The sequence below is a fragment of the Centropristis striata genome, chromosome 14, assembly GCF_030273125.1.
Source record: "Centropristis striata isolate RG_2023a ecotype Rhode Island chromosome 14, C.striata_1.0, whole genome shotgun sequence".
NCBI lineage: Eukaryota > Metazoa > Chordata > Actinopteri > Perciformes > Serranidae > Centropristis > Centropristis striata.
This window is the reverse complement of record NC_081530.1, coordinates 15,733,683-15,761,638: the sequence shown is the minus strand read 5'-3', so window position 1 is coordinate 15,761,638 and position 27,956 is coordinate 15,733,683. Positions and strand designations below refer to the sequence as shown.

At 38.0% G+C, this 27,956-nt stretch overlaps 1 protein-coding gene across 1 annotated transcript in view; it reads left to right on the top strand.

The window, feature by feature from the left end:
* vps50 (VPS50 EARP/GARPII complex subunit) overlaps positions 1-27,956 on the top strand; it is a 117,025-nt gene that overhangs the window by 73,193 nt on the left and 15,876 nt on the right. Inside the window, exons 20-23 of the mRNA XM_059349701.1 lie at positions 79-185; positions 3,412-3,533; positions 7,299-7,379; positions 26,961-27,109. Coding sequence (XP_059205684.1) covers positions 79-185; positions 3,412-3,533; positions 7,299-7,379; positions 26,961-27,109 — 459 coding nt within the window. The remainder of the gene's footprint in view (positions 1-78; positions 186-3,411; positions 3,534-7,298; positions 7,380-26,960; positions 27,110-27,956) is intronic.

Sequence of the window (27,956 nt, the reverse complement as noted above, 5' to 3'; positions counted from 1 at the left end):
TATTACCCAGCCTCTCCTCTTCTCATGACTCCTCATGCCCTACTTTCTCTCTCACCCCCCACATCCTGCACACATCAGTGTGTCCCGAGAGACCATAAGAAGCAAGAAAAAGTCTGACTACAACCTCAATAAGACCAATGCACCAATCCTCACCAACACCACCCTCAACGTCATCCGGCTTGTCGGTGAGTCTCACGCGCACACACACACACACACTGCACACACTTATCTCTCCTTAAGAGCAGCCCCGACTCAGTGGGCGTCCTCTCTAGCCTGCTGAGATTTCTATTTATTCACCAGTGAAGCCAGTCGCTCAGGCCTCCGCTGCTACCTGTGTGACTGAGCTCCACTAATAGTTATTAGCCTTCACCCTGAGCTCTGACCTTTCGTTTCCAAAGAGGTGCTTACGCGTCTTTGTGACGTGGATCGGAGACATCAAGGCCCTTTCTTTGCAGAGTGTGCTCATATGCGGTTCGACCCTTATGATGTGATTTTCATGTGTGAAAAGGAATTAACTTTGGCAGTTATCTTTCCTGTGCAGTTCTAAAATATCTTCTGAATAAATCTTCTGCAATATGAATTCATTTAATTACTTGGTTTGATACAGATGTCTTAAAGAGGCAGTTCACCCCAAAATCAAAAACACATATTTTTTCCTCCTGTAGTGATTGTTTTGTGTGTTCGTGAGGGCAGAGTACTGAGTTGCCTTCTCTCTGCTAGAAGGCATTTGGCTTGTGGTGGGCCGGGCAATTAATAGAAGAATTAATCGAAACCGACATTCAGAATACAAAGTTTCCGCTCCCCAGGTTCCCTCTCACCCACACAACGGTGGGTGAGAGGGAACCTGGGGAGCGGAAACTTTGATATGTTTTTCCATATATGTCTTTTATAACAGAAGACATGGAATGTAATGAATAAATAGGCCAAACAAAAGAGAAAAAATTGAAAAGAAAATATTTTTACTGTTAATATTTCTGTTGAATATTGAGACAGAAATGACAAGCAATGTTTCTAACATAAGAAAGACAGGTTTTTAATTGTTAATAAAAATGAAGAACATATTATAACTAGCTGTATGTTTGACTTTTGATATTTGTCATCATAATGTACGTTACATAAAAAAGATTTGCCACAGGGGGATCCCTCCCAGACGCTCATACTATATTGGGGTCCTTTGTATGGCAAAGTTTGGGCACTCCTGCTCTAACCAGCCTAATCTTGCCCATGACGATTATTTTCCAATCCTCCGCCACATGAAGCAACATGGAGGAGAACTCAAACGACGAGCCAACTGAGCAACTCGAGCAGCATGTACCCAAGAAAAAATATCATGTCCGTTGTTCAGACACATTTTAACTTTAGGGAAGACAACACAGAACAAAGAGAGGTCAAATGTAAACACTGTGGAAAAAAATCACAAATATATGCACTCTCTCATTAGAAAAATATCCCAGCTTTAATAGTTTCACATATTTACAGTTGAGACCAAGTCACTGAACTCTGAGGGGAAAACCAAAAACCTAATAATCTTTCATTGGTCGTAATGGAGGTAAAATGTTCAATAAAGCATGATATTGATTTGTCATATGCTCAGCCCTAGAAAGAGACATTGCTGTTGAGTTTTTCAAATGTATTTTTTGGATGGTTTGAGCACCACAAACGAAGTGCCATCAAGTTAAATTATGTATGAGAGCAGCAGATATCTCTATGACTGATATCTCCAATACTCAGTAACTATCACCCAAATAATCCTGTTTGAAAAATAGCAAAAGAAAAAAAAAAGATTTTGGGGTGAACACTTTCTTTTTTGGGCAGTCCATAGCCTAGAGGTTAGGAATCAGGCTTGTAACCAGAGTGTTGGCGGCTCCAAAGCATGGTGTGTTCCCTGGTGTGTAAAAAGGATGGGTTACATGCAGAGTTTGAATTTCCCCATTGTGGGACTAATAAGGGAATCTTAATCTTAACATTTTAAACAAAAATCAGGTCCTACCAGTGGTTTTCATTTATTCACTTCCCCTTCTGTTCTTACTTCAAAATAAAGACTAAAAAATTCCTGCACATGCAATACAAAATAGAACAATTGTTTTCTTTTGTCTTTTCTTTACTAAAATTGGTAATATTGATTTAAAACTGGGTGGGCAAACCCTAAAGTGGTAAACTGGGTGAAAAGCCAAAGTTTGATTCCAAGCAATCACTTCTAATTCAGTCTGCGCGGCTCTGTGATGGAGTTAGATTGCTCCCTGAGTTCTCGGTACAAAATTCAAGAGAAAGGGCGTGAAAAATGAGAGTGGGAGAGAAATACTGCTGTCTCAGTGGCAAAGCCTGCTAGATTGAGTTTATTTCTTTTTCTTTTTTCCCCCCTCCATTCATCAGTTCTGAGTAAATGGTAACCTTGTTACACCCCTGTACCTCTGTACTTATTGCTTTTATCACCTTCCTGCCAAATTGAATCCTTGTCCTCGAGTGTATGCAAATGCAACGTGTTCCTGCTGAAGTTCTTCACTGAAGGAGTGGTTTCACCTTGATTAACTTCCTGTTGTTTAACTCTAATAATCTCCTAAAAGATGTAATTTACAAGAGCATAGTCATTGCCTTAATTGTAAACTTATACTGGGTTAAATAAGACACCTAAACCAAAACTAAAACCCAATATGGGTGTCCACTGTGTTACAATCTAGTATGCAACTAGGACCTGGTTTAGACTTGGTTTTAAAATGCATCTTGTGTAATTGGATCATAAGTGGTCAGGTGAGACACACTGCGTTTACACTCGAGTGTATCATGTGTCTCCAAGTGCGTCCAGCTGACCAATTGTGTTCCGATTTTGTTACTACCTACACCACTTCAGCTAGAAGGTGAAATTGCCCCGGGCTCATTTATTACGTCAGATAGCAACAGCAACTTGAGTCCCTAGTTGCTATCTTACTAGCAATACCTTTGTAAACAGCCCGGTAAACATATGAGTTGTCAAGTTTTCTTTGAACTGAATCTTCTGCTCAAATTGCGATTAGACAACTGATTTAACTCCAACCACGTACATCAGTGTTCCTCTCCATTTTTTGGACCATTGTCGCTCTGTTAACAAAACAACCACCACATGGACTGCCTTAATGATGTATTTTCCTGTTACATCGTTGTCGGGATGCATCAGAACTCATCGGCTTTCACACTACAAAAAATCTTGTGGTCAAATGCGCTCTAGATCACCTCGGCAAGTGGTTTGATTGATCCAATCACAATGCCTCTTGGACCCTGTTTACACTTGTATTTATGACTGATAACTTGATCAACAATGTGATTCAATTCACTAAGACCCATTTTATAACCAAGCGTAAACAGGATCTAGGAACACATAAAGCTAAAGCATAAAGACCAACAGTCTTCTTTGTGGTTTATTTTCTGTCTGATCAGGGAAGTATATGCAGATGATGAACATCCTGAAGCCAATCGCCTTTGATGTCATCCATTGTGTGTCGCAGCTCTTCGACTACTACCTGTACGCTGTATACACCTTCTTTGGACGCAATGACATGGTACAGTATTTTTAACTCACTATACAACTGTTTGAATGTGAACTGTATATTTATGTTGAAAGACAACGTGTCTGCCACTGTCACTGTACTTTAAAACACAAAGAATGTATATAGATTTGAGTCCGGAATGTCATTCCTCATTTCTCTTCCCTCATTTCTTCTCATCTCTCTGCTGTTAATTTATCTTAATAAAGGCATGAAATGCTCCACAGAAACAATAGGCACAAGTTTTTGATGTGCGTCATACTGTGCTGATATGTGTTGTCCCTTACAGTGCTACTAAAAAAAGACAAATGTTAGCTTGTGAGTTACCACAAGTAATAAGGAGTTTTTGTGTTTTGTTTTTCGCCCACAGTTACATAATATTCCTGCTAATGCATCAGTTATATGGTGCTCAGAGAAAATTGCCAGCATTTATTTCTAAAGAGTGATTTTTCATGTTTATTAGATGATATACAGTGGGACGGGGGATAACATCCTCTTCCGTCTTTTATCATCACTGTCTGTCTCAGTCCAAATTTTAGTTGAACGATAGGTTTCACTCTGCGAGCCCCGTTCCCTCCGCTCCATCTAAAGACCGTTATGTCATTTATACTGTGCCTCACAAAGAAAGAAAACAGCATTTGTGTCAGTATCGCCCTCGGGGAAGCGGTAATGATAGCAGCAAAATGACTTCTGTCCAATCGAGGTGGAGGAGATAAAGAGGATGAACGCTCCGCGGGGGCCGCTCCACTACACATTATTGACGTGTTTTTGTGTGTGTGAGAGTCATTGTGAGATGAGGGAAGGTGACACACTGGTGGGAAGTTGACAACTTATCAAGAGGTCTCTTCTCTCGTGTGTCTTAATCTCACCGCTGTGGGTTAATGTACAGTACCTGAGTGAGTTTCTGTCATATTCTCTAGTTTGTCTTAAACCCTCTGTTCCTTTTTTACTACGTGCCATTCTCCTGCTCGTCCTACCCTTCTTCTTTCCATCTTTTGTGCCACCGCATCCTTAATCCTCCATGTTCTGCTCCTTTCACATCTTTCACCCCTTTGCTGCTTTTTTCCTCTCGCTCTTCTTCTGCCACTCTCTGCCTCTCTGTCTGAAACTCACCCTCTCTTTTTCCCGTGTACCTCTACTCCTCATTAATTGTAATATCATGAAGCGTTCCGTTTCATTAAAAGTCTTACTCAAAGAGGCACCTACAGTAAAATGCTAATGCCCCTATGAATCTTTAAAAAGCTTATGGAAATTGCTATGCACATGTGCCGGTATTTTGACCTAGGCTATGCTCTCTTTACACCGCTGGAATCAAGATGGACGTGCTTGACTTCTCCAGTTGAAGAGTAATGGGTGACATTAATATTTAAAAGGGTAAATACCCCATTATCTGTGTATATTGGCCTTGTCAAGTCAGGCTCCATTGACTCTGTCTGTCTGTCACACATAAAGATGCATTATGTGCCATGTTCACAGACAGACTCTTCGTTGCCATTAATAACCAGCCTTTCAACAGTCAGTTTTTGGAAAACTGATAGGTTTTTCAAATTTATGGAAAGGTTTTTAGGAGGAACTTGGATATTTCACCCGATTGTGCTTTCTAAGAAGAACAGGAGAAAGAAGAAAAAGAGACTAAGACAGAAAGAAGTGAATTGGAAAGATAAGGATGGAAGACTTTGTTAGGTGTCGATCTGTTTTGCAATAGATTGCACAAAGTAGGTGAGAGAGAGAGAGAGAGATTTGAGAGAGAGAATGAGAGTGAGAGAATGAGAGAGGTGAGATAGAGAGAGAGAGAGATAGAGAGACTTTAATAGGTGCTTTCTCAGAAAAATGAGCAGTACTGCAAGAAATTGTTCTTTTTCATTCTCGACTCCTGACTCCTGCAGACAGTTCCTCACAATGGATGATATTCATCTTGCAAGCACATGTGCAAGTCAAAGTGTTTACGCCATCAGAGTCTCCTGTGATGGAGAGTAAAAATAAAATACCTCCCCGCTCTCACAATTGCTTCCTATCTTCTTCATAATTGTAAACCAGGCTGAATTAGCTCCAGGCTCCACTTAACTCCAGAATCATTGCATTAAATAACATATGAAAACCAAACATATCAGAAAAATATGCATAAGCATGATAAGAACTACCTAAAATGTTACCAACATCGTAAAAATGATTTCACGAGTACTTCTATCTTTTCTTTAATTTTGATTGGGATTATGTGTGACGTATACTGCAGCCAGCCACCAGGGGGGCATCAGGATGTTTTGGCTTTACATTTATGCCGTCCATCTTTATACAGTCTGTGGTCAATTCGGTACATTTCCCATAATAGCATCTTTCATTATACTTTCCCTGCACCAACCTTTTAAATAAATTTCTATTAAACATTTCCTGTCTTAACTCCCGGGCTAAGATAACCCCGTTGACATTGTTCGGGTTATTTGTTTCCACCAGAGACACAGAAGACATTATACAACTGTTCTCACAGGCAGTGTAGTGATTATTGTGATGAGTAAACTGAACTGTCAAAGTGACATTGGTGAATTGGAAGAGATGTCAAAGTGACATTGAAGTATGTTTCAGTTTCAGAGTGCAAAGTGCAAATTAATGTGTGGACGTAACACGTATCCTGATAACAAGGTTCAACAATAAAAAAGTAACTTACAATCTGGAAAATATATGCGCTGACACCAATAGACACCGACAATAGACAATCGAAAAGAATAAATTGGTAAGGCTCTAAATTGGAAATATTCTTACTTTACCCTGCTGATCGGCCATTTCTAAAGACTTTTTTATGTACAAAAGCAGATTAACTCAACATTAGTCTTGTTCTGTGTCTTTGTTTTTCAATTACATGTGCATCTCAATGAATTAGATTATCATAGAAAAGTTTATTTATGTCAGTAATTAAATTAAAAAAGTGGAAATAACACATTATATATCCATTACACACAGAATGAAACATTTCATGTCTTAATTTACTTAATTTCTTCTAATTATAATGAGTATGGCTTGCATTTAATGAAGCCCTAAAATTCAGTGTCTCAAAAAAATTTTGATATTACAAAATACCAATTTTAAAAGGATGTTTAATATGGAAATGTTGGCCTCTGAAAAGTATGTCCATCTATATGCACTCAATACTTGGTTGGGGCTATTTGACTTGAAATACTGGAAATTGACTTTTCCATGATATTCTAATGTATTGGGATGCATTGATTTCCTTCACCATGTCATTTTCTTTTTTGCTTCTTGTTTTTTTCTTTCTGCTGTCCATTGGTCATCCATAGCCTGTCCCAAGCCCGTCTTTGCCAGCTCACGGTGGCAGAGATGCGGGCCCTGCCAGGGTGGTGGGCCCTGCCTGCTTGGTAAGAGTAGACCTCTGGAGGCACTATGATTAACACACAGGGCTGTCCCCGCCTTGCAAGTCCAAAATACTTAGTAGTGTGGTTTATTTGAATCCCTTAAGTGTGCCTGATTTGCCGTGCTTTCTCCCTCTCCTCTTTTACCTATAGTTTGTCATCCACTGTAGCCAGTGTGATTGTGTGATTTTTGATGTCTTTTCCTCCCCGTTACTCCTCCCTCTCTTGGATTAGACTCGACTGGAAGCAGAAAGTAAAGTCTCTCTTGTCTCCGACGACGTGAGATGAAAGCAGATGTTGCCGTGTGTGTGTGTGCGCACGTTTTTTCACACTCTGCTGAGGTGTGTGTTCCTGTGAAGGAAGGTGTTTGTGCACGGTGCAGAATCTAACTCTGTGTGCATGTGTGTGTGTTCTACAGTATGAGTCATCGGGCCTGGGTCTTATCAGCAGCAGACTGAGAACCACACTGAACCGGATCCAGGAGAGCCTCATTGACATGGTGAGACTGTAACTGTCTCTCTTCCTCTTCTCTCTGTCTCACTTTCTCTTCCACTCGCTCCTCTTTCTTTCTCTTTTTCAATCGCTCGTTACCTCATCCTCTGTCTCGTTTTCTGACACAAACATGCTCCCTCCACTCCCCTTTTCCCTTATACGCCTCTCTCCTCTTTATGCCTTTGCCCGTATCGCCACAAAATGCATTATGGGTCATCATTATCTGGCCAGTGGTCACTCACACATTACACACACCTCCCTCCTGTTTAAGTGGCCACACCAGGGTGGATGTGTGTGTTATTCCATTAGGGCCCTCAATCACTACTCCCCTCTGTAAAACTACATGGTGACAATTAGTCTGGTGCAGACAACACTCTGTGCACTTTTGTCTGACATCTTTCTACCTCTCTCTGTTACATGATGAAGTAAGTGTCATCTCTCACTATGGACGTTCATTAGTCTCCGTATCAGACTGGTGTTTTTGGTCCGTGTTCAAACAAGCCATACTTGGATTTTAGTCTGGCGCTAATCTAAAAATCAACTGAAGTTTGTTGCTCCCCTGGAGGCGAATGTGAAATTGTGTTGATGTTTTGGCTTGGTTTGTCTTTGTTTTCTAGTGTGAAAAAAACAATGAGTTCTATCCCTTGAGTCTAATTATGTTAGAAGTGTGAATGAATGGCTTACTGAACTCATATTTTAGTCATTCTGCCTTGAATTCAAATCTAGATGGTTGGCTTTTATTCAAAAAAGTGTAATCAGTTATGTACATATGTCTTTTGTGTGCATTATTATTCAGAAATGCTCAGTTCAGAAGCTCCAGAAACCAGACAGTATTAGCTCAGCTTTTAATTGAGCCCAGAGCTGCTGTATCAGAAAACGAAGAGGCCGATATTGCTTATTCATAGTTAAATTGGATTTTTTATCATATGTCACAAATTGTGACTTACAATCAGTTTGGAAAATGAAGAAGGAAATATATTCTTTTCCCATGGTGAAATCCTGTATAATGTTGACTTATTTTTCATTTTCTGAGAACCTGTGGGGCCTTTCTGTCTGTCTCACTCAAATATCTTTCCAATTTCATCTCTGCGTTTATGTGACACCCCACACCACGCTGCTGGACATGCTAATAAATGTGGCATTTAGTCTTTGTAGCTCTAGAACAGCTGGCAGTAACTTGATCACTGATTTGGATTGTGATGAGTTGTCTGGTGACTGTCATTACCAATAACTATCTAATAACAAGCTGCCATGGCAACTATCAACACCAGTCTCATCTTTAATGTATATCCCATCAGAATGTGAAGTAAAATGAACGGAGTGAATTGTTTTCCAACCAGCACCACTTTTGCATGAAGATATGATCAGCAGTTTTCCACAGGAGGGAGCACGCAGCATCCAAAGCACCATTTTATTTGACAGTGCAGAATAATGGCATTTCGCTGTGATAGCAATGCTGGCTACTTTGCTGTGATGTTTATGGCTAAGCAATTCAGGGTTGGAGGAGGAGAAAGCAAAAGCAAACTAAAACAGACTAAAGTTAAGAAAAAATAATTATTTCAACTTGAAAGGAACAGTTTAACCCAAGTAAGTCAAAAATAAATATATTTCAAAACCTCTTGCCTACAAAACAGCAACTGGCACAGCTCCTGCCTACCTGGGCTCCTTTATTCAGGTCCACTCACCCTCACCTTCACTCCGCTGCTGAAGGGCCCTACGTCTCAAACTAGACTCTTCTCCTCTGTAGTCCCCTGGTGGTAGAACGAACTTTATAACTCCATCTGATCTGCTGAGTCCCTCTCAATCTTCAAGAAGAGATTAAATACCCAGCTCTTTACTAAACACCACACAAATCTACATGGATGGAGAAAACCAAAGAGGCACTATTTGCACTGTCCATATGCAATGAACTCTCAAATGTACGCCGCTTTGAATAAAAGCGTCTGCTAAATGACATTGTAGAATTGTAGAACCTAGATGGTTTTGGTGTGAGTAGGTGAGTGTTGAAGATATTGGCCAATGTGTCCCACGGTCATGGATAATCTGGAAAAGTTACTGAGTTTTAAAATTATATTTTCTTTTTTAAACAAAATTATTATAATACTGTAATGTTGTCATATTGTAAGTAATTATTAAGAATTATTTTAAAACAATAGTCTGAGTATCAGCCTACATGTAGATACTTATTTTGCCGCATTGTTTTTCTGAATTGCACCCAGCAATGGAAATTGTATTATGGGTCCCTACAAAGGCATGGAAACGTTCTGAAATTTTGTCAATGAAAACAGTGGGAACCTCAACACCAATGTCTATTTCCACAGACCTTGTTGTAAGTTTCTTGTGGGAACTATTTTCTTTCTACCAAACTACACCCGCCAAGCGTATCACTGCATGCTAGTAGTTCAATGCTGCGAGCTCACCTGAGCTCCGTATACCTCAGTATTAAAAAAATGATTTGTAGTCTTTGTGTTGCCACTTTGAACACCACAAGCCTAGTGCTATATAGATCCATTATATTAGAAGGTTAGAAAGCAGCTCTCGGTTGATGTCTTAATTACAGTCTAAACTGATAAATAGCACTACAAAAGAGAGGAAAAATATGTATTCTTGAGGTTTGGGGGGAACTGCCCCTTTAAGTTGTAGCAAGCCATGTACAACAGCAACATGTTTTCTTCCCTCAGGGGGCACTATAGGGACTATTTACACCCCAGTTATATTCCTTCAAATGTCAGATGAGCTCTGTGCTCAGCTGTGGAGAATATGTTTATCCTCTGAGCTGTTAAACTGATCAAATGAACACAGACTGACAAATGTACTGACTGTGTGCAGAAGGAGAGCAGAGACTTGTGGGGGTTTTTTTGAGCAAGAGTGAGTTCTATCAAGAGACAAAACTATGTTAAACCTCTAACGCGTGCATGCGCACATGCATTTCAGATGAGCATAATCATATCACTTTGTGGACATCACAGGCTGCGTGATATTAGATCTATTTAAAACCACTTTGGATGGAGGACACTGACTCGGGCTTTGTAATTACACCCATTCGCTCCCTAATGTATTGGCAAATGCTTTTAGTCTGTCCTTTCTCATATGCAAAACTATTTTAGCTCATCTCAATAAATCATTCAATGTTGGAAAAATGCCCTATTTCCCAAACTTACACACCGCAATCCCTGCTTATTTTTCTTTTTTTTATCTCCGTTTTGCTTTCCCTCTGCTCTTTTGTGTTTTGCATCATGATCTGCACACATAAATCTCACTGACACACACTTAGTATAGCGCTTTCATTTCGACAGCTCATGTTTGTTGTCATTTATAACAATTTATTTCCATATGGATTCTAAATCCCTTATTTTTTCATATAGGTGCCTTCACACCAAAGTGGCTATATATTCATGTTGAGTACACAAACACACTCCCCTGCATACAGATAGACACACCCACGCACTCCAGAGATTGCAGCAGGGTAGACCTCATTTGTAAACAGATTATAAAGTTAATTGCACGCTGCATTTCAATTGAGCAGCCCAATCCTTGTGGTTTTGTTCCCCTGATTTCCCGTTGCAACTGTTTGATTCTAAAACCAATGTGTTGGTAATGACTCCGAGTCCCATATGAACGGCAGCAAGATTCCATCTCATCTCGTCTCAGGTACGGAGTGGCTTCGGCTTAAATTGGGAGCTCCACCGGGGAAAAGTAAAAGATCAACCCCTCGTTTACATTCTCTTTCTCTGTCTCAGTTATTCTTGATTACCTCTTCGAAAACCCTGTCGCTTCTCTGGGTTTGACAGTTTTCATTTCCAGTTCACTCCCTTTTGGACTTTGAATATTTTATTGAGAGTGTTTGGAAGGTTGCAAGGTTAGAAAGAAACTTTTAAGAGTGCCTTGTTTACATATTGGTGTGCCACAAAACACTCGTTACATAATGTTGAATCACATGCACTGTCACCAGCTTCTAATTCAAATGTATCACCTTTGCCTGAATGTGAAGGTCTGAAACAAAATGTTTAACAAACCCGGTTCTAAAAGTTGGGATGTTGTATAAAACATAATTAACACAGAATGCATGCATTTGCAATCCTTTGTGACATAATCGATCAAAACATGTGAAAAGACAAAATTATTTATGCTCAAACCTCTATGGCTCAAACTGATAAACTTTTGTTTTGTAAATTTTTGACCATAAATAAATAACATAATTACATTAAAAAAGATTTACCAACTGGCAACCTCTGGAGCTGAAAAATGAAGCCAATGCAGAAGTGTCAAAGGTTGCAGTTCCTCAAATGGCCACTTGTGGCTGGCTCCAAATGTGAGTCAGTCCTCATAGAGAGACAACAAAATGATATATTTTTGAACGCAGAAGTGAGCATCAACATGCATTGCAATTTTGGATCATTGTAGAAAACAATGTTTCTTCACAAATGAACACCACTTTTATGATAAAAAGCTAATGTGATGCTACAGGGAACTACACCGCGGTCGCATGACTTGAACTCCAATACCGTGATGCTTCAGACGGTCGTCTCCGACATTTTTCACAAACTAGTGAAACTGTAGCCTAATAAGTTGTTTATTATCCTAATCTACAATCTACAAGAGTTTGCAAGATCACTGAAAAACACGACTAGAGGCTGTAAGGTGTGATGATATTTAGTGTTCCTGACAACCACTTTAGTGTCATTCAGCCACTTGCAAGCAACCGTCTTTAAGGATGGGTAAAAATTTCAAAAAGTGGGGTATTTACTAATTTATTTTATGTCGTACAACAGAACGCCAACAGCGTTTAAGCGTACCTTATTGACCGCCATGTTAAAATTTCTAACATTTATATTTACAGCCTGTTACAAAAAATGTCTATGCAGCTAATTTCCCCTCTTTGGCTCTTCAGGAATATATGGGTGACGTAACAGAGATGAGGTCTATATTTTACACAGACTGGGACTTAGGAGAAATCCATGCTCAAAGAAAAATCTGAATCATTTCATGATCCCCATCTGCGGCCATATTGTTGCTGCCAGAAAGTTCAGCTGTGGCAGCTGTTGAGAGCCGTTGCTGCAGGCAACATTGTGACGATAGCTGACGCAGGCTTGCATTTGCAATGAAGGCCACCTCAGGTTCACCGTCCTTTCACTTCCCTCACTACACAAACTACCAGTATTTACTTTTTCAATCAGCCTCTCGATTTTCCTCACTTCTTTTTCAAACTCTCTCTCTCATATCTTTTCTCTTACTCTTCCTTCTTCCATATTTATCTGTTTGTCCTATCGCCTCCTCGTTAGCAGCTGTTTGCCAGTGATTACATGCCTCTCAGCTCTCAGCACAAACAACTGCTTGTATCATTCCTCCCAGTCTGCTGCTGGTGCTTCTGACTGAATATACAATGGTGTGTTTGTATGTGTATTCATTTCAGTGTTCACCATCAGCGCAGGCATGAAGATAGGATCATATTCCTGAAAATTGTCCTTTTTTCATGTTTGAGTTTAGTCTTACAATTGAGAGTCAAACCACAATGTGTGATGAGTTGATAAGATGTGTGTGTGTGTGTGTGTGTGTGTGTGTGTGTGTGTCTGTGTGTGTCTGTGTGTGAGAGCATACGTCCACTTCTGGGTACTCAGCTTTAGCATAGAGTGGGACTCCGGCCTTTTCATGCCTGGCACCGAAACAGGAATGAGAAGCTGGGTAATTTCTGTGTTGGCAGCAGTCATCTGGCAGTGAGAGGCACACAAAACACAATCTGAAAAAGCAAGAAAACACATATTTTAAAAAATGGTAACTTTTGGAGGCAAATTAACACACACATATACAGATTTGTAGCACGACTGTAGGCCACTAAAACATTAATCACTCGCTGTCCGACAAACTTTTCACATTCTCTTCCTGTTAGTAGCAGAGTGATAATCCCTAAGCATGCGTTGTGGTTTTGCTTCGCTACACCCGCTTGGCTTCTCTGCCTCTCATGAGAGACACTGGCTAATGTCACACACACACACACTGCACACTGAACCCAGTCATTAGTTCTGCGTCTCACGAGGGCACATCACTGTCCAGGCTGGCCTCTTTGTTGGCCTGCCGTCTCTCTCTGTGAATGGCGCAACAAGCCGGAGGGGATTGCCATTTGACAGGGATTATAGATCATAATTAAGCTCCATGGTGTGACTGTTTAGACTGTAGACGTCAGGATATCACAAGTATTGACATTTCATTGAGGGTTTCAGCGGAACGCACAAACACACTTCATTGAGGCTCAGCTGTAGGTCATGCTACTCAGCTGTGATGAGAAGACAGTTGATCCCTGACTCTAACTCCGACAGACACAAGCAGAATCACGCATACACTTCAGTTTGGTTCATTCATGTTCATTGTCTTCTTGTATCATGGCATCCAAAGCAGGTGAGCGGACCAGCAGCTATGGGAAAAGAAGTTGTTAGAGACGGGCTTAGAGGTGCCGGGCGGTGTCGCACAAAATAAATGAAGGCCCTAATTCCATTTGACATTCATCTAATGAGAACCAAATTTCTAGTATTAGAGTGACAAAGAGGTGCAATAGGATCCACTTGACAGTAATTGCCTGGCAGGCAGTCCACTCGACTTGCCCATAAATCTCTATGGAATGGATTGGAGAGGAGTAAGCAGTCAATCACGGTGGAGTGAGACACTTCAATAGTGAGATCACTTTTTAAGTCCCCCGCTGGAAGCTTCCTTCATGACAAGGGCGATTACAGAATTATCAAGCTCTTAGAGTTTACCGAAGTTCTTAAATTGAGGATGTTTAATAACATTTGAAAATTGTTTTCAAAGGCCACGTTTTGTCGGGTTATTGTTAGGTCAGAGCTCCCTTGCTGTTATTTGAAATCACTAGTCTCTTGCCTTGGTGTCTTTACCTTAGTCTTGTTTTCAGTTATTAAATCAGAAAGCCTTTGAGAACCTAGAGCCAGAGAATTTTGTGGAAATTTGCATAAAAAAGTCTTAAAGGACCGGTGTGTTGGATTAAGTGGCATCTTGAAGTGATGTTGCAGATTTTAACCAACTGAATATCCCCTTTACTGAACCCTCCCCTTCCAAGCATGTTGGACAACTATAGTGGCCTTCAAGTAATGTAAAAACACAAAAGTTCCTCTCTAGAGCCAATGTTTGGTTTGTCTGTTCTGGGCTACTGTAGAAACATGCAACATGCAACAGGAACCACTCCTTATGTAGATATGAGCAGCTCATTCTAAGATAATGAGAACACAATAATACTTAGTTTCAGGTGATTATACACAAATAAAAATGTAATTTTGAATATCATTACAATTCTGCCAAAAGATTCAGTTAAATCTTACACACTGTTACATTAAATTATTAGTTCATTAAACGATCAAAAGTGTTAGATATTCATATTCTGATTAATCAGTTAATCAGCATATTGTTTCAGAGTGAAATCTTGAATATGGATGCTTAAGTGTTGCAAAGTTTAATAAAATGTTCATTATTATGATGTACTGTATATCTTTTTTTTAATTAATTAATACATTTTTTTACATTTGAAGCCTCTGTTGAGGTTCTTAAATGAAAAAGGAAATTTGTTGGTTATCACAATTTATGACAGCCGTTCTTTGTGTAACATAAATAATTTACGTTAATGTAACCGTTAATGCTGGAGCTAGATTTTTAGTATTGTGGTCACACAAATGTTGTTTATAGTAATAAATGTTGTTTATAGCTGTTAGATTGGTGCTAGACTGCCCTGTGGCTGTAGGTGCGTACCTCCTTTTTTGGAAAACATTTTGATGACCACAGTAAAAAAATGTTGTTTTTGAACAACTAAACATGAACAATTTTGGATATTGAGTATTTTATTAGTAAAAAAAGAAAAAAACATGTTGTGAATTTTGGAAAAATTACATCCATCTTTTTCTCGATAAATTTTGACCTTTGGACTGCTCAGAAGTTATTGAAAAATGTTTGATTACATGAGTTGGCAACAATCCTGCACAGCCACGTTCTAATTTGTCTTTGCAACTGTGTAAAAAGTCAGCATTATCAAGGAAGGTTCAAACTATCTGGTTCATATAGGACGGCATGTTAATGTTGTAGTCTGAGGCTGACTGAGAAAATATTTTTTTCGGGCATATTTATATATATATATATATATATATATATAATATATATATATATATATATATATATATTTGCATATCTTTTCTCACGCCAGCCGTTTATGCTGACAGCTATTTCTTGTTCAGCGCCAAGGTGAATCTAACGTCACTTCACACAGTTCAAAAGATGATCCAGCTGACTTGATACTGAGAGGGAGCTCCCTTCCCTCCTCAGGTGTCTGCTGCAGCTGACTGATAGGGCCTCCCACACCCTCCTCAAAACCACCTCAGGCTGTAGCTCAAAATTGAGCTGCTCAAAACAAATCACCCGGTGGACGTGCAGGGAAAGCTCAATAACAAAATAGATGCTCCAGCAGAGGTGGGCCTGATTCAGCACTTTAGAAAAACAGAAGTTGTCGGAGCCAAGATAAACCCATGCCATGCAGACTGTGGCTACTTGTGTGTAATGGAGCAGTGGAACGCTATAGGTTTCACACTTGAAGTAGGGTTGTATAGGAAATGTCAGAGTTGAATTTTTGGGTGGTTTTCTGTTTGGTAAAATAGCAAGGGAGTTGGAAAGCATGTCCTGTATAAAATCTAAAATACACAACACAGGTTTGGTGGGTTTTCCCTGTAGACCTGAAAACCTGCACTCTTCATTCTGACATAGCTTTAAAAAGCTTTATAGCCACTTTCTCCCTCAGGCATTGTGCAGAGGAGCTTACATGTCCCATATGATTACCATAAAGCATGGCAGAATCTCATTGAACTCAAGTCTCACCGCACACAATTATTGTATATATATATAGGCTATATATACACACACACACACATACATCTGTTTTAACCGTCTATCCTCATTAAGCATCGTTTTCGGCTCAGCCTCTTGTCTTTGATCTGCAGGATGAAAAACAGCAGGGATTGATAGTCATCAAGCTACTGCAACATCCCTGTTTTTTTTTTCTTTAAGTCTTATTCAAAGCTTTGCTCTTATCTGTTTTCAAATCCCTCCCTGGATGTTCATTTTTATATGTTTTCTTTTCATTGGGAATGCCGGGGCTTAATATCTAATCATTACACACGGGGCGGATAAGCTCCCCGGCTGCGACGCTTGATGTCTTCATACTTAACAATGCTATTGGTCCACATGGGGAAAGCATTTGGGCAGAAATACCTCACAGACAAACAAATCTTGTTTTCCCTTTTCGCCTGTCCACACTATAAAGAGGCCCTTAAGGACATGGAAGACGGTGTTTGCACTGTTATGCAAGCTGTTCTTTGTCAACTACTGGATGTTAGCAGAGCTGCCAGACTCAAGTAAAGAAATTCCTCCTGAAGGCTTTGGGGTGGTGCTGCGCTCCAAGATTCCTAATCAAATTATGGTTTGGCTTTGAGTAAATGCAATTGCTGTGAAATGTCTCTTGAAGAGCTGATATTCTCCTTTGTTTTGTCTTTTGGCATACAGGACCAGTCAAAAGTTTGGACACACCTTCTCATTCAATGTTTTTTCTTTATTTTTTATTAAATCTTCGACATTGTTGATTAATATTAAAGGCATCAATACTATGATGGAACACATATATGGAATTATGTAGTAAACTAAAAAGTGTTAACCAAACCAGAATATGTTTGTAGCCACCTTTTACTTACATTCTACATTAAGAAGGTTAAAAAATGTCACAAATTATATTTTGACAAGGCACACCTGTGAACACCTCATGAAGCTGACTGACAGAATAACAGAAGTGTGCAAAGCTGTCATCAAAACAAGAGGTGGCTACTGTGAAGGATCTAAAATCTAAAACATTCTGGTTTGTTTAACTTTTTTTTTAACTACATAATTCCATATGTGTTCTTTCATACTTGTCATGTCTTCAGTATTAATCTACAATGTTGAAAATATATATTTTTTTAAAATAAGAAAACCAATTGAATGAGAAAATGTGTCCAAACCTTTGACTGCTACTGTATATCTATGTTTATTTTCTATAAACATCCAGAATATCTTTTTATATATAAACTCTTGCTGAGAGGAGCCAATAATTCCACATGCTGACTGGCTCTTCTGTTTAGTTTGATTATCAATGAAGCGTTATCAGGACACAGACACTACAGCAACAAAGACTGCAAAAGAACAGTTTGAATAAGAGGCTGCACAGAAGACAAGAAGCACAAATAAACTTTTTTTTAATGGAGGCATTGGTTTGCAATGATGGCTTATTGCTAGTATAAATAACACTGTAAGCCAAAGCTTTGTCAAGTATATTAAGTTTGTATCAAGTTTTATGCTCAAATAAAACACAAGTCCAAAAAAGTGATATAGCAAGAACAAACTGGATCTGTTGCATTTTCCATTGATTTGCCACTTTTTGTGTAAGATTTTGTTTCCCTAGAGCAGCATGTTGTTGTTTCAACATTTAAAACATGGCGTAAATACTAATTGTAGCATTCCTCTTCATCTTAATGATGTAACTTCTGCTGTCACTTACACAAAGACAGTTCATTATCAATATTAAGAGTCAAGTCAAGCATCTTTAATGAGTGCCAAGATCTTCTCACAGCATAATATTGCCAGCAGCAGAGCATGAAGATTAAGTGTTGATTGTTAATGTGCTCTTATGTCACATATGTATTGTCTACGAGTAGGTATCCTCTGAACATCACTGAACTGTAACTTCATCCTTTCAAATATTCAGTGCCAGCTATATATAAGCACCTCAAAGGTTTTAATGCCTTTAGTATGCTCAGGGCATTACTTTTAATGTTTTATCCAGGAGCACAGCCTTTATTTAAAAAAAAAAAAATAACAAAAAGCTGAAATTATCTGTCTGTCACAGGGGAATTTTAGCCGTTTTCTCTACTCATCGTTTAACAAAAAGGTCTTAAAATGGTTCATTAACTCAAAGGACACTCCTGTCTGAGCACCAGCGCCAGACAGATAATTAAAACACATTGACAAAGAAAATAATTGTTCTCGACTTCCAGTCCTGCTTTCCGGCCCTCATTTTCTTACTTCAATTCACATCATACTTAGCATTCAGACACCCACACAGATATGTCATTTTCTCTGATACAGTGGGCAGAAGTAGAGTTTTTTGTTCAGATGTCACCTGTGAACTTCTATTATTTTTCTTCTGAAGTATTCAAAGTGTAATGAAATGGAGGATGTGGGCTGTTGATATGGAAAGGCAAGATATATAAAATACTTTGATGTGGACTTGCTTGTGATGTAACAATGCAACAAGTTCTCCAACATAAACGGCAGAAGAGGTCGTGTGTCAGCACCACAAATTATGGCACACTCGCGTTTCAGGGCACATATTAAGTTATCGCGGCGCAGCTCGTGGACTTGTTGTACAATGCCGCCTTCTAAAAATAGCACACATGTACGGTCCCCGGTCATAATGAAAGACTGCAGTTTCTGTGGATTTATGTTGTAAACCCACTGACCTTCGGTTTAGGGCAATACATTTCTGGTAGGGCGTTATAAAAGACAGTTTAAACAGTAAATTAATGTACGTAAATGCCAGAAATGAAGTATTTACAAGGGTCACGTGACTGCCGCAATTTACGTGCAAAAACATGATTCACGTAACTTACATAAAGAACAGAACTTAAGTTAAAAATGTTTTACTTTTGTTTTCACACGGGACACGAACCTCGCTCTACTGGGTGAAAGTCTGTTGCTTGTTTGACCAATCCACCACGCCCTTTTAAACTTTGCTTGGCTGTCAATAACTATTACGTTGGCAAGATGGCAGCAGCCACATTACAGTGTACACTGATGATTTGACAGGAGGACAGGCTGAACAAAGTCCTTGAATGGGTCCAGCACATGCGAGGTTCATTAGCTATTTCTTGACCATGCTAGCAAAAGGCTAATGGCTAGCACAAGGGCTTTAAAGTGAAGCCAATGTCAAAGTGCCTTAAACCTGCATTCATTCTAATGGCCAGCAGGAGGGGACTCCACTGCTTGCAATAAGTAGTCCAAATTCTATAAAAGTCTATGAGAAATTACCCTACTTCAAACTTGAAACTTGAAACAAACTTAAGTAAAAATGTCCTAATGAAGTCATGAATTTTAAGTCTAGAAAGTATTTTTTAATCTTCACTTTTGCATATGATATTTTTGTGAACTGTGAAATACTGCTGATGGTCTCCGTAGTTCACTTTCTCCTGTATAATATTGCCATGATCTCTTTCAACTCTTTAATATTTTATGTCATTACTTTTGTCTCGTACAAACAATTTAAATTAGGGCAGACTTGCTTCAAGGGAAATCTTAATTACTGTGTCATAATTAAAGACCTCCTACTAACTCCGTCTTGATTAAATCATTTCGTAACTGTGTTGATTACTCCTAAACTGAAAATACTTAACATTTACTGATTAAACATCAGTGTGCTCCTGTACAGTAGGCTAATTTGATGGAGTATATTTAATAAATCTCTTTCAATTGGAAAGTGTAGATAGGATTCCAACCACTTTTTCCTTCTTTTTTTTTGTACATTTTTCTAAAACCACCTGCATGCAGCAGGTTTCAGTGCCTTGTTCTTGAACATCAGTAACTCAATTCAGGATCTTTTAGAATTCGGCTTCTTTCTGTTCCTCTGTACAAATGTTGAACAAATTGTACCCTGCAGAGCACCCGCCTTGGAGGATGCCAACCTTTTTATTACCTCAAGGACCTGAAATTTACTTTTGGCCTCACTTGCTTATGTGGCTGTTGTTCATTTCAGAATTTCCCCAAACCAAACATGTTTTTCCTTTCATTTTTTACTCATACATTGACATACTGCAGTACTACTGACATGGCATGTGTCCCAGGCCTAATAGTAGACAACAAAATGGTCTAGCTAGACCTATTATTTGTATTTTGTATTACTTGTTTGTTGCCATGGCTAACTACACTGATTATGCTTGATCATTTATTGTGTTTTACAGATGTCATGCAGTACCCAAGCTTCTGTCTTTGTATTAAACTCATTAGCTTCAGTACACTGAAGTGAATGTCTTCACAGCAAGAAATAAACAAGCATGTTTTTCTTCCCATAACCTGCCAAACTGATGCTCGTATAGAAAGGAGGCGGAGTAATATATTTGTAGTTTCCTCTCTAAAAAGTTATGTTCTCAGCCTTTGGCTCTGACTGGTGCGACTGCTCTGGGAAATGCAACTAATGCAATTTGAGAGCATTTCATTGTTTTACTGTGCTTGGATGCACAAAACATATTTTTCCACAGAGGCAATAATCCATACAGTTGTCTTAATGGAGTCAGTGCAATATCCTGCAACCCGCTAATACTGGATTCATGTAAATTTTGGATTTGGAAAAACTTTCACTTGTTTTTCCTCTCTTTTCTTTTTCTCATTGTGAACAGGAAGCTGTTAACAATGTATCGACTCCGTAATTGGTTTAGTGTCACATGCTAATGATTAGAATTTCAACCTGTCAATCTTAAACTAATGAGTGTTTAGTGTGATTGCAGGTAGTGTATGAAAGATTAAATGAGTGACATTTAAGGTAATTACTTGTCCCCATTATTCAGGACCGCAACCAATGATTTTGTTCTTGTTCTTGTTCTTGTTGTTCTTGTTCTTGTTCTTTCTTCTTTTTCTTTTTCTTTTCCTTCTTCTTCTTTTTTCTTCTTTTTTTTCTTCTTTTTTTTCTTTCTTCTCTAGAAAAAATAAATATAAAAATGCACAACTAAAACCCAAATATATTCAGTTTACTATGACATTAAAACAGAATAAAGCAGCAAAGCCTGTTGTTTGAGTACTACACACTGTAGCCACAAATAATAAATCGAGATATTTTTTAAATGTATGCAATCAACTTGCCAGAAAGTGTTCAGTAGCAAATATTGAAAATCACAGTGGACCAAAAATCCCCAGTCTGAAATGTCTATGTAACACTATACACTCCACCCCACAATGGAAAAGTAATGTCACTATTTATCTCATTGGAACAGCAGAGAAACTGCTGTTAACTCCTCCTAAATATCTCCAGCAGCTGCAGGCTGTAATTCAAATAAAGTATGGACTCTTCACTATAACTCATTCTATATGGAAAGGTCTGCCTCATCCCCAATTTTTCAGGCCATTGCATGACTTTGAAAAATCTATCGCTGGTGCTTAATTTGTCCAACATGGCATTCTTCTGCTCGGACTTGGCGATGCAGCAGGCGTGTGGAGTTAGTGTACTTTTATCTCACTGAAGTCATTTGTCATTTTGATCGAGTGTCTTCATAAAAATGGAATCATAATTGTTTGCGCAGTCGTGTCTTTGGGGATATCAAGTTACAGTTGATTATAGTAGCTCTGTGATGATAACTGAAGTGTTGATGTGTTTATGTGTGAAGTTATTTTTAGAAGTTTGAATCTTAACTTAATTTGTACCTGTTTTCTGCAGCTGCATTTTGGTGCCAACAGCCACACATATTATAGCACTTGAGTCACAATTTCCACAGAATTAAGAAAGACAGTTGAGCAAATAAGTTTAATCTCTTATTTGTGTGAATTAATTTCTGGCGAGAATTACACTTCCTCATCCAGGCATCTCTTGCATTAATTTGCAGATTAAAACAGACAAAACATTTCAGTTGCATGCAAGTATCTATTATATTAACATGCTAAATGCCTCAGTGCCAGACGAGATTAGCATGTTTATCCCCCCAAAAACAATTTAGATATTCAGAGCTGCCAAAGGGCAACAACAAAGGGACATTATGTTAATGTTATTCCATCAAATGATGTTTGCCATTTTGAGCATAAAATGATAGTAGATCAAGCATCTAACAAACTAATAAACGAGCCGAGGCACTCGAGGCAGATGCTGTATCACACCCCATACAGGTGAAATGATAAAACCCTGTTGATGTTTCCAGAAGCTGCTGAAGCTCGGAGCACATCTGAAAATGTGTTTCTCGTCTCAGAATTGGAAAAGTAGCTGCATAAAATCCCAAATGTCATGGATGTTGTTTGGGTTTTCTTCTACTGCCTTTGTCTCTTTTTTAAACACCTTTTCTATTTAGTCCAACTGTGGCTTTTACCTGAAGAATCCCCGCAGAGTAATATGCGGATGGAAAAGAAACTCGACATTTCTCCTGACAGTCTTTCAGAAGCCTTCCTTTTCCTTTTTTTTTTGCATGCAGTGTTTATGCTGCAGGGGCACAGTCAATGAAAGGTCAAGCCTCATGTGGAGAGATTAAAAATAGACCAAACCAGACTATGCTGTAATGTCAGACTAATGCAACTGAAGTTTAATTGATTTGATTGATTCTAAGGAGAATTAACTATGCCTTGCGTGCCTTTCATAATGCAACCCACTCATACAAGTCAGTATAAAACAGCAGAAGTAAAGGGAACAGGTGTCATAACAACTACTTCTTAAACCTGAGGATGGTTTCACATAATGTGTAACTAAACACTTAGAGGAACCATTCTTCATAGTAGTTATATTTAAATGTATTAATTTTGCTCCCTTCCCTGAAGTGCATTGTGTCAAATTTCCCAAACCTAAAAGGAAAAACCAGAAGAAAATATATATGTTTTATGTATGTTTATGTTGCTAAGCCTGCATATAGAGAAAAAAAGATACATTGTTTCCCAATTATTTCCCATTAATCTGCACATGTTTACAATATACTGTGTATTCACAGCCCTTTTATCACTGGCCAAAACGTAAATCACTTATATCAGTTGAAAGTGTGTACTAATGGCCTTTCTGGATTAACTCCACAACCAATGGCTGTTTGTCATGTTTATGTGCTTTGATGTGTTGAGTAACTCTCAGTGACCCAGCTGACATTGTTTTAGCTTTAAGATTGTTTAGTCACACAGTACTTTAATCAAGTAAAAGATGTTGACAAATTTATTGAGCACTTTTTTGAGGAAATATATCATTCTTTTTATTGTTTTTTGGTAACCTAGTGTATTGTATTTTAAATTTGCACATAACAATCAAAATGATATATTTTTAAATCTTTTTTGTTTTTTGTTTTGTTTTGGCAACATGATTTTTTTCTTTCTTTTTTGCCAACATAATAATCTTAATAATTGTTTTTTGATTTGTTTTGGCAACATAATCATTTTAATATATATATTATTGGCAACATAACAATCTTAATAATTAGTTTTTTGTTTAGGCAATGAAACAATCTTAATTATAATTATCTTTTGTTTTGGCAACATGACAATCTTAATTTGTTTTTTGTTTTGGCTACATAATGATTCTAAAAATATGTTTTTTCTTTCTTTTTTGGTAACATAACAGTCCTAATCATTTGTTTTTTTTGTTTTGGCTACATAATAATTTTAAAAATACTTTTTTTCTTTCTTTTTTGGCAACATAACAGTCCTAATCATTTGTTTTTTTTGTTTTGGCTACATAATAATTTTAAAAATACTTTTTTTCTTTCTTTTTTGGCAACATAACAGTCCTAATCATTTGTTTTTTTTGTTTTGGCTACATAATAATTTTAAAAATACTTTTTTTCTTTCTTTTTTGGCAACATAATCTTAATAATGATTAGTTTTTGTTTTTGTTTGGCAAAATAATCATTTTAATAATTATTATTTTTTCTTTCTTTCTCTTTCTTTTTTGGCACCATAACAATCTTAATGATAGTTTGTTTTTGGCAACATAATATTTTTAATAATATCTTTTCTTTCTTTTTCTTTCTTTTTTATGCGACATAACAATCTGAATAATAATTCTGACTGACATGTTACATTCAGCATCCCGACTCATTAATCTGCTCAATTCATTCTCTAAACATGAGCAGCAAATGTAAATCCTAAAATGTACCTTATTCAACTTCTGTATTCAGTGTTTAAATAAATAAGTAAGAAGAAGAAAACAACAAGAAAAAAAACAAAGTGCATCTTTAATTTGGAGCTTCAGTTGTTCTCCCTTTGCCCTGACTTCAGTAAAACTACACTTTCAGCATTTCAGCTGTACAGAGGCCAAGGTGTGGGTGCTCGGGTGGAGACGAGAAGCCGTGCTGTGAATGTTCTGCAGCCTCTTGCCAAAGGACAAAAAGTCTGCAGTGGATAAAAGATCATTACATACTGTTTCATTCGCTCCTTTCAATCCTGCTTGCATACATCACAAGTTTGATGCTTGTAACTCAGACGAAGTAACAAATCTCATTTTAAAATTTCTAATCAGAAATTAATTCTGATTTAAAAACATTAATCCTGAACAAGTATAATTTGATAAATTATGTTATGCACAATACACTTGTTATTTAGGGCTTGAAATATTTTTACCATCTGTGTTTCATTACATTTAATGTCTTATTTTATTCACATTCCTGACTTTTAAATAGTAACAGCATTTATATTCGCAGAGAGTTTCTCTTGGGGGAGATATATAACACCCTCCATAGGGACGCCATTAGATTCCCTCAGCTGTGAAAGTAATATAATTCAAGTGTTAATCTCAATGTGATAACATTTTATTTCAGACTGATAATGGTTTTTGCAAAAAGTGAAGGTTTGATTGAACGCACTGCAGAGAAATAACTCAGAGGTTGTGGAAAGGTTGCAGTTTTCACATCGGAGGTCTCGTTGTAGCAGAACCATAAATCCACATAGCTGCATACTGTGCATTTTTTTCTTCTGTATGCTGGGCTGTTTATGTATCTTATTTTCGTGGATAGATTGCTGTTCGAGGAACGTAAGACGTCACCTCTTTGAGACTGTGAACATCACTGCCTGTTTCACAACACTGCTCTGTCGTCAGCGAAGATATGTTCTAGACTTTGTGCTTTCTTTCTAGTTTTAGTGGTGAAAAACTAGTGCCACATAGGTCTGTTTCCACATAAGTTAAGTTGAGTTATATTATATTATTTTGCTGCACATTATGCAGTTTTATGCACTCCCTTATTCTAAACTAGTTCATCTCTACTTGGTGTAGTCTCTTAGAAAAGCTGCTCGCTGTTTGCCTTGGATAATGGCACTCATACGCAATATATGACCAAGATTGCAAAGAAGTGCAGAATGTAAGTGGATGATATGGTACAGTGTTAATAGCTCCCATTCATTCATTACTTGAATGATTGCTATTGATCTGCAGAGGCTGTTTCAGGAGGCTTTGGAGCTTCAGGGTGCAAAGCTCTACATGCCAATGTGATTCATCATCCCTTTATATAAAATATGACCTGGCCTACTGTATGGAATATCAGTGGTTTTAAATGCAGATTTGAATTATTGTGATTGGTTGGAAGGGATTTAAGTTGAAATATTTCTTTCTTCTATTTCCGTTGTTTTTAAAATGAAGGGATAAAAGGTTGGAGAGGTGTAGGGGAATATATCAAAAGGAAGATAAATGCTTGCAGCGGAGAAATGTGTGGTCAGCAGAATTTTAGAGTGTGTGTGCTTTGGATGTGACTGAGTTCTACAAGGTTGATTGAATTTCAGATTATGCTTACCTACCAGCACACATCTACATTTTGTCTTCATTTCGGCAAGTGAAAAATCTGTTATGTCAGGTTAACTGTTAAAGTGACAGCAGCACCTCCACAGAAACCACAACAGATTAACACTGATAGTTACAAATTATTTAAATTATTTCTCAGTATTTTATCCAATGCTTTATCTCTTCCTTGGTTATTAAACATGTCTCTGTACTAATTTTAATAATAGAGTTTCAAGCAATTATAATAGGATCCAAGCACCGTATGCAATTAATGTGAAAAGTGTTGCGTTCACAACTAATCTGTTTGGTTCGGTTAAAACAAACTCTATTTTTTGTGTTGTTGTTTTTTTTTTCAGTTAGTTTGGTTCATTTAGGTTGATGTGACATCTGTCAATCTGATCTCGATGCTAACCAAACAACCGAACCACGGACTGCTTAAAAAGATACTGTAGATTTCAATCAAGCACAGGATTTTATGATGACAGATATGTGATATCAGCATGATTCAACTACTAATGAATCCATTTGCTGATCGTGAAATCTGTTAAGGACTCAATCTCATAATTGATCTCTATAAGGTCATGCACGGTATATAGTCTATTTATGCAAATCATATGGTCCTTGAATAATAAGCTGTTTAAACTGCTGTACTTATATCTGACTCCATGTACTTTGTCAGTCTATTAAGTCCATTAAAAAGTGTGTGACCGCAACCCCACATTAATAAGCACTGAATCATTAATGTACAAGACATGTGGTTGCTTCTCTGTCTGATAATACTAATCATACTTATATTCAGGTATTTCCATGTTATCTCTTTGAGACACCAAAGACCATAAATATTCACATTCACAGTCGCATTTAAGTTTTGCATCGTCTTTCAGTCACCGAAATAAGAGTTCCCAATGTGGCTCCTGACAATGCAGGATCGGGAAAACTGTACAATCAAGTAGTTACCTGTGTCAATCTGTATAACTTCATATTTACTGCTCTTGGATTGGTTGTAAAAAGTCAGTGTAATCAGGAACCAGACCAGAGGTAAAATGCAACGATTTATATATATATTTTCCCTCCTTGTTCTTCCAGGAGGCAGTGGGGGAGAATACAGGGGTCCACAGCGCAGCAGAGGACAGGAAGGAGAAGGTGCCCAGCCCCCATCTCAGCCAACTGGTGGTCCTCACTAACAGTGGGACTCTCTATGGGCTCGCACAGAGGGTGGTGGCCACTGAGTCTCTGTAAGTACTCTCTACGCAAACAGATTTAAATGTAATAATAATGATATGTAACCCCTGTTGGCTGGTGTTTGTAAACACACAACATTCAAAGTTGGCCACTCCTTCCCCAGCTCAATGAGGTGTGGTGGTGGAGCGAGCTAGAGAATGAAGAGATGAAGAGTGGTATCGGTGTTAACGAGACCATAGTCGTGATTTAGTGGAATAAAACATAGTTTGTCTGTGTATGTATAACCCCAGAACAAGAACAAAGAGCCCAAAGGCTCTTTTCTGACGCTCATAAACTTCCTGATCACAGCAAAATAAGAAGAAAAGAGAAAATACAGAAAGAGTTCAGGACATCTTCAGATACAGACTGTACAGACAGGGTGGCCAAAGTTTTCCGATTAGCAACCTCTTTTTTGTTGTTGTTTTTTCTCTCTCAAGCAATATCTTCTTCTTCTACTATTAATTTATGGATTAGCCCACAGCAATATATTACACTGCCATCTTGCAGCCATCCATAATGCAGCTTTGTTTATTTGGTCTAAACCAGATGATAGAAATGTCCCTGATTCGCATTTTCTTTAATATGCCATTTCAGAATTTCACTTCAGAATTCACTTCGACTTTAATGGAAGCACGGCTATTGCCACACATTTCTAGTAGGTCAAAAGTTACGATTGACAAAGATTACTTCTACTATATGATTATTTTTTTTGCATAATATGCCTTGAAGTAATCATACAGTTCAGAGTGTAATTACACCATAAGCATGATTGGTCTTCATCCCTCAGATACAAGGGAGGAGATTAATGACAGCAGTGCTTGTTTCATGTCATCCCTTGTGTGTCGTGGCAGGGTGATGTAA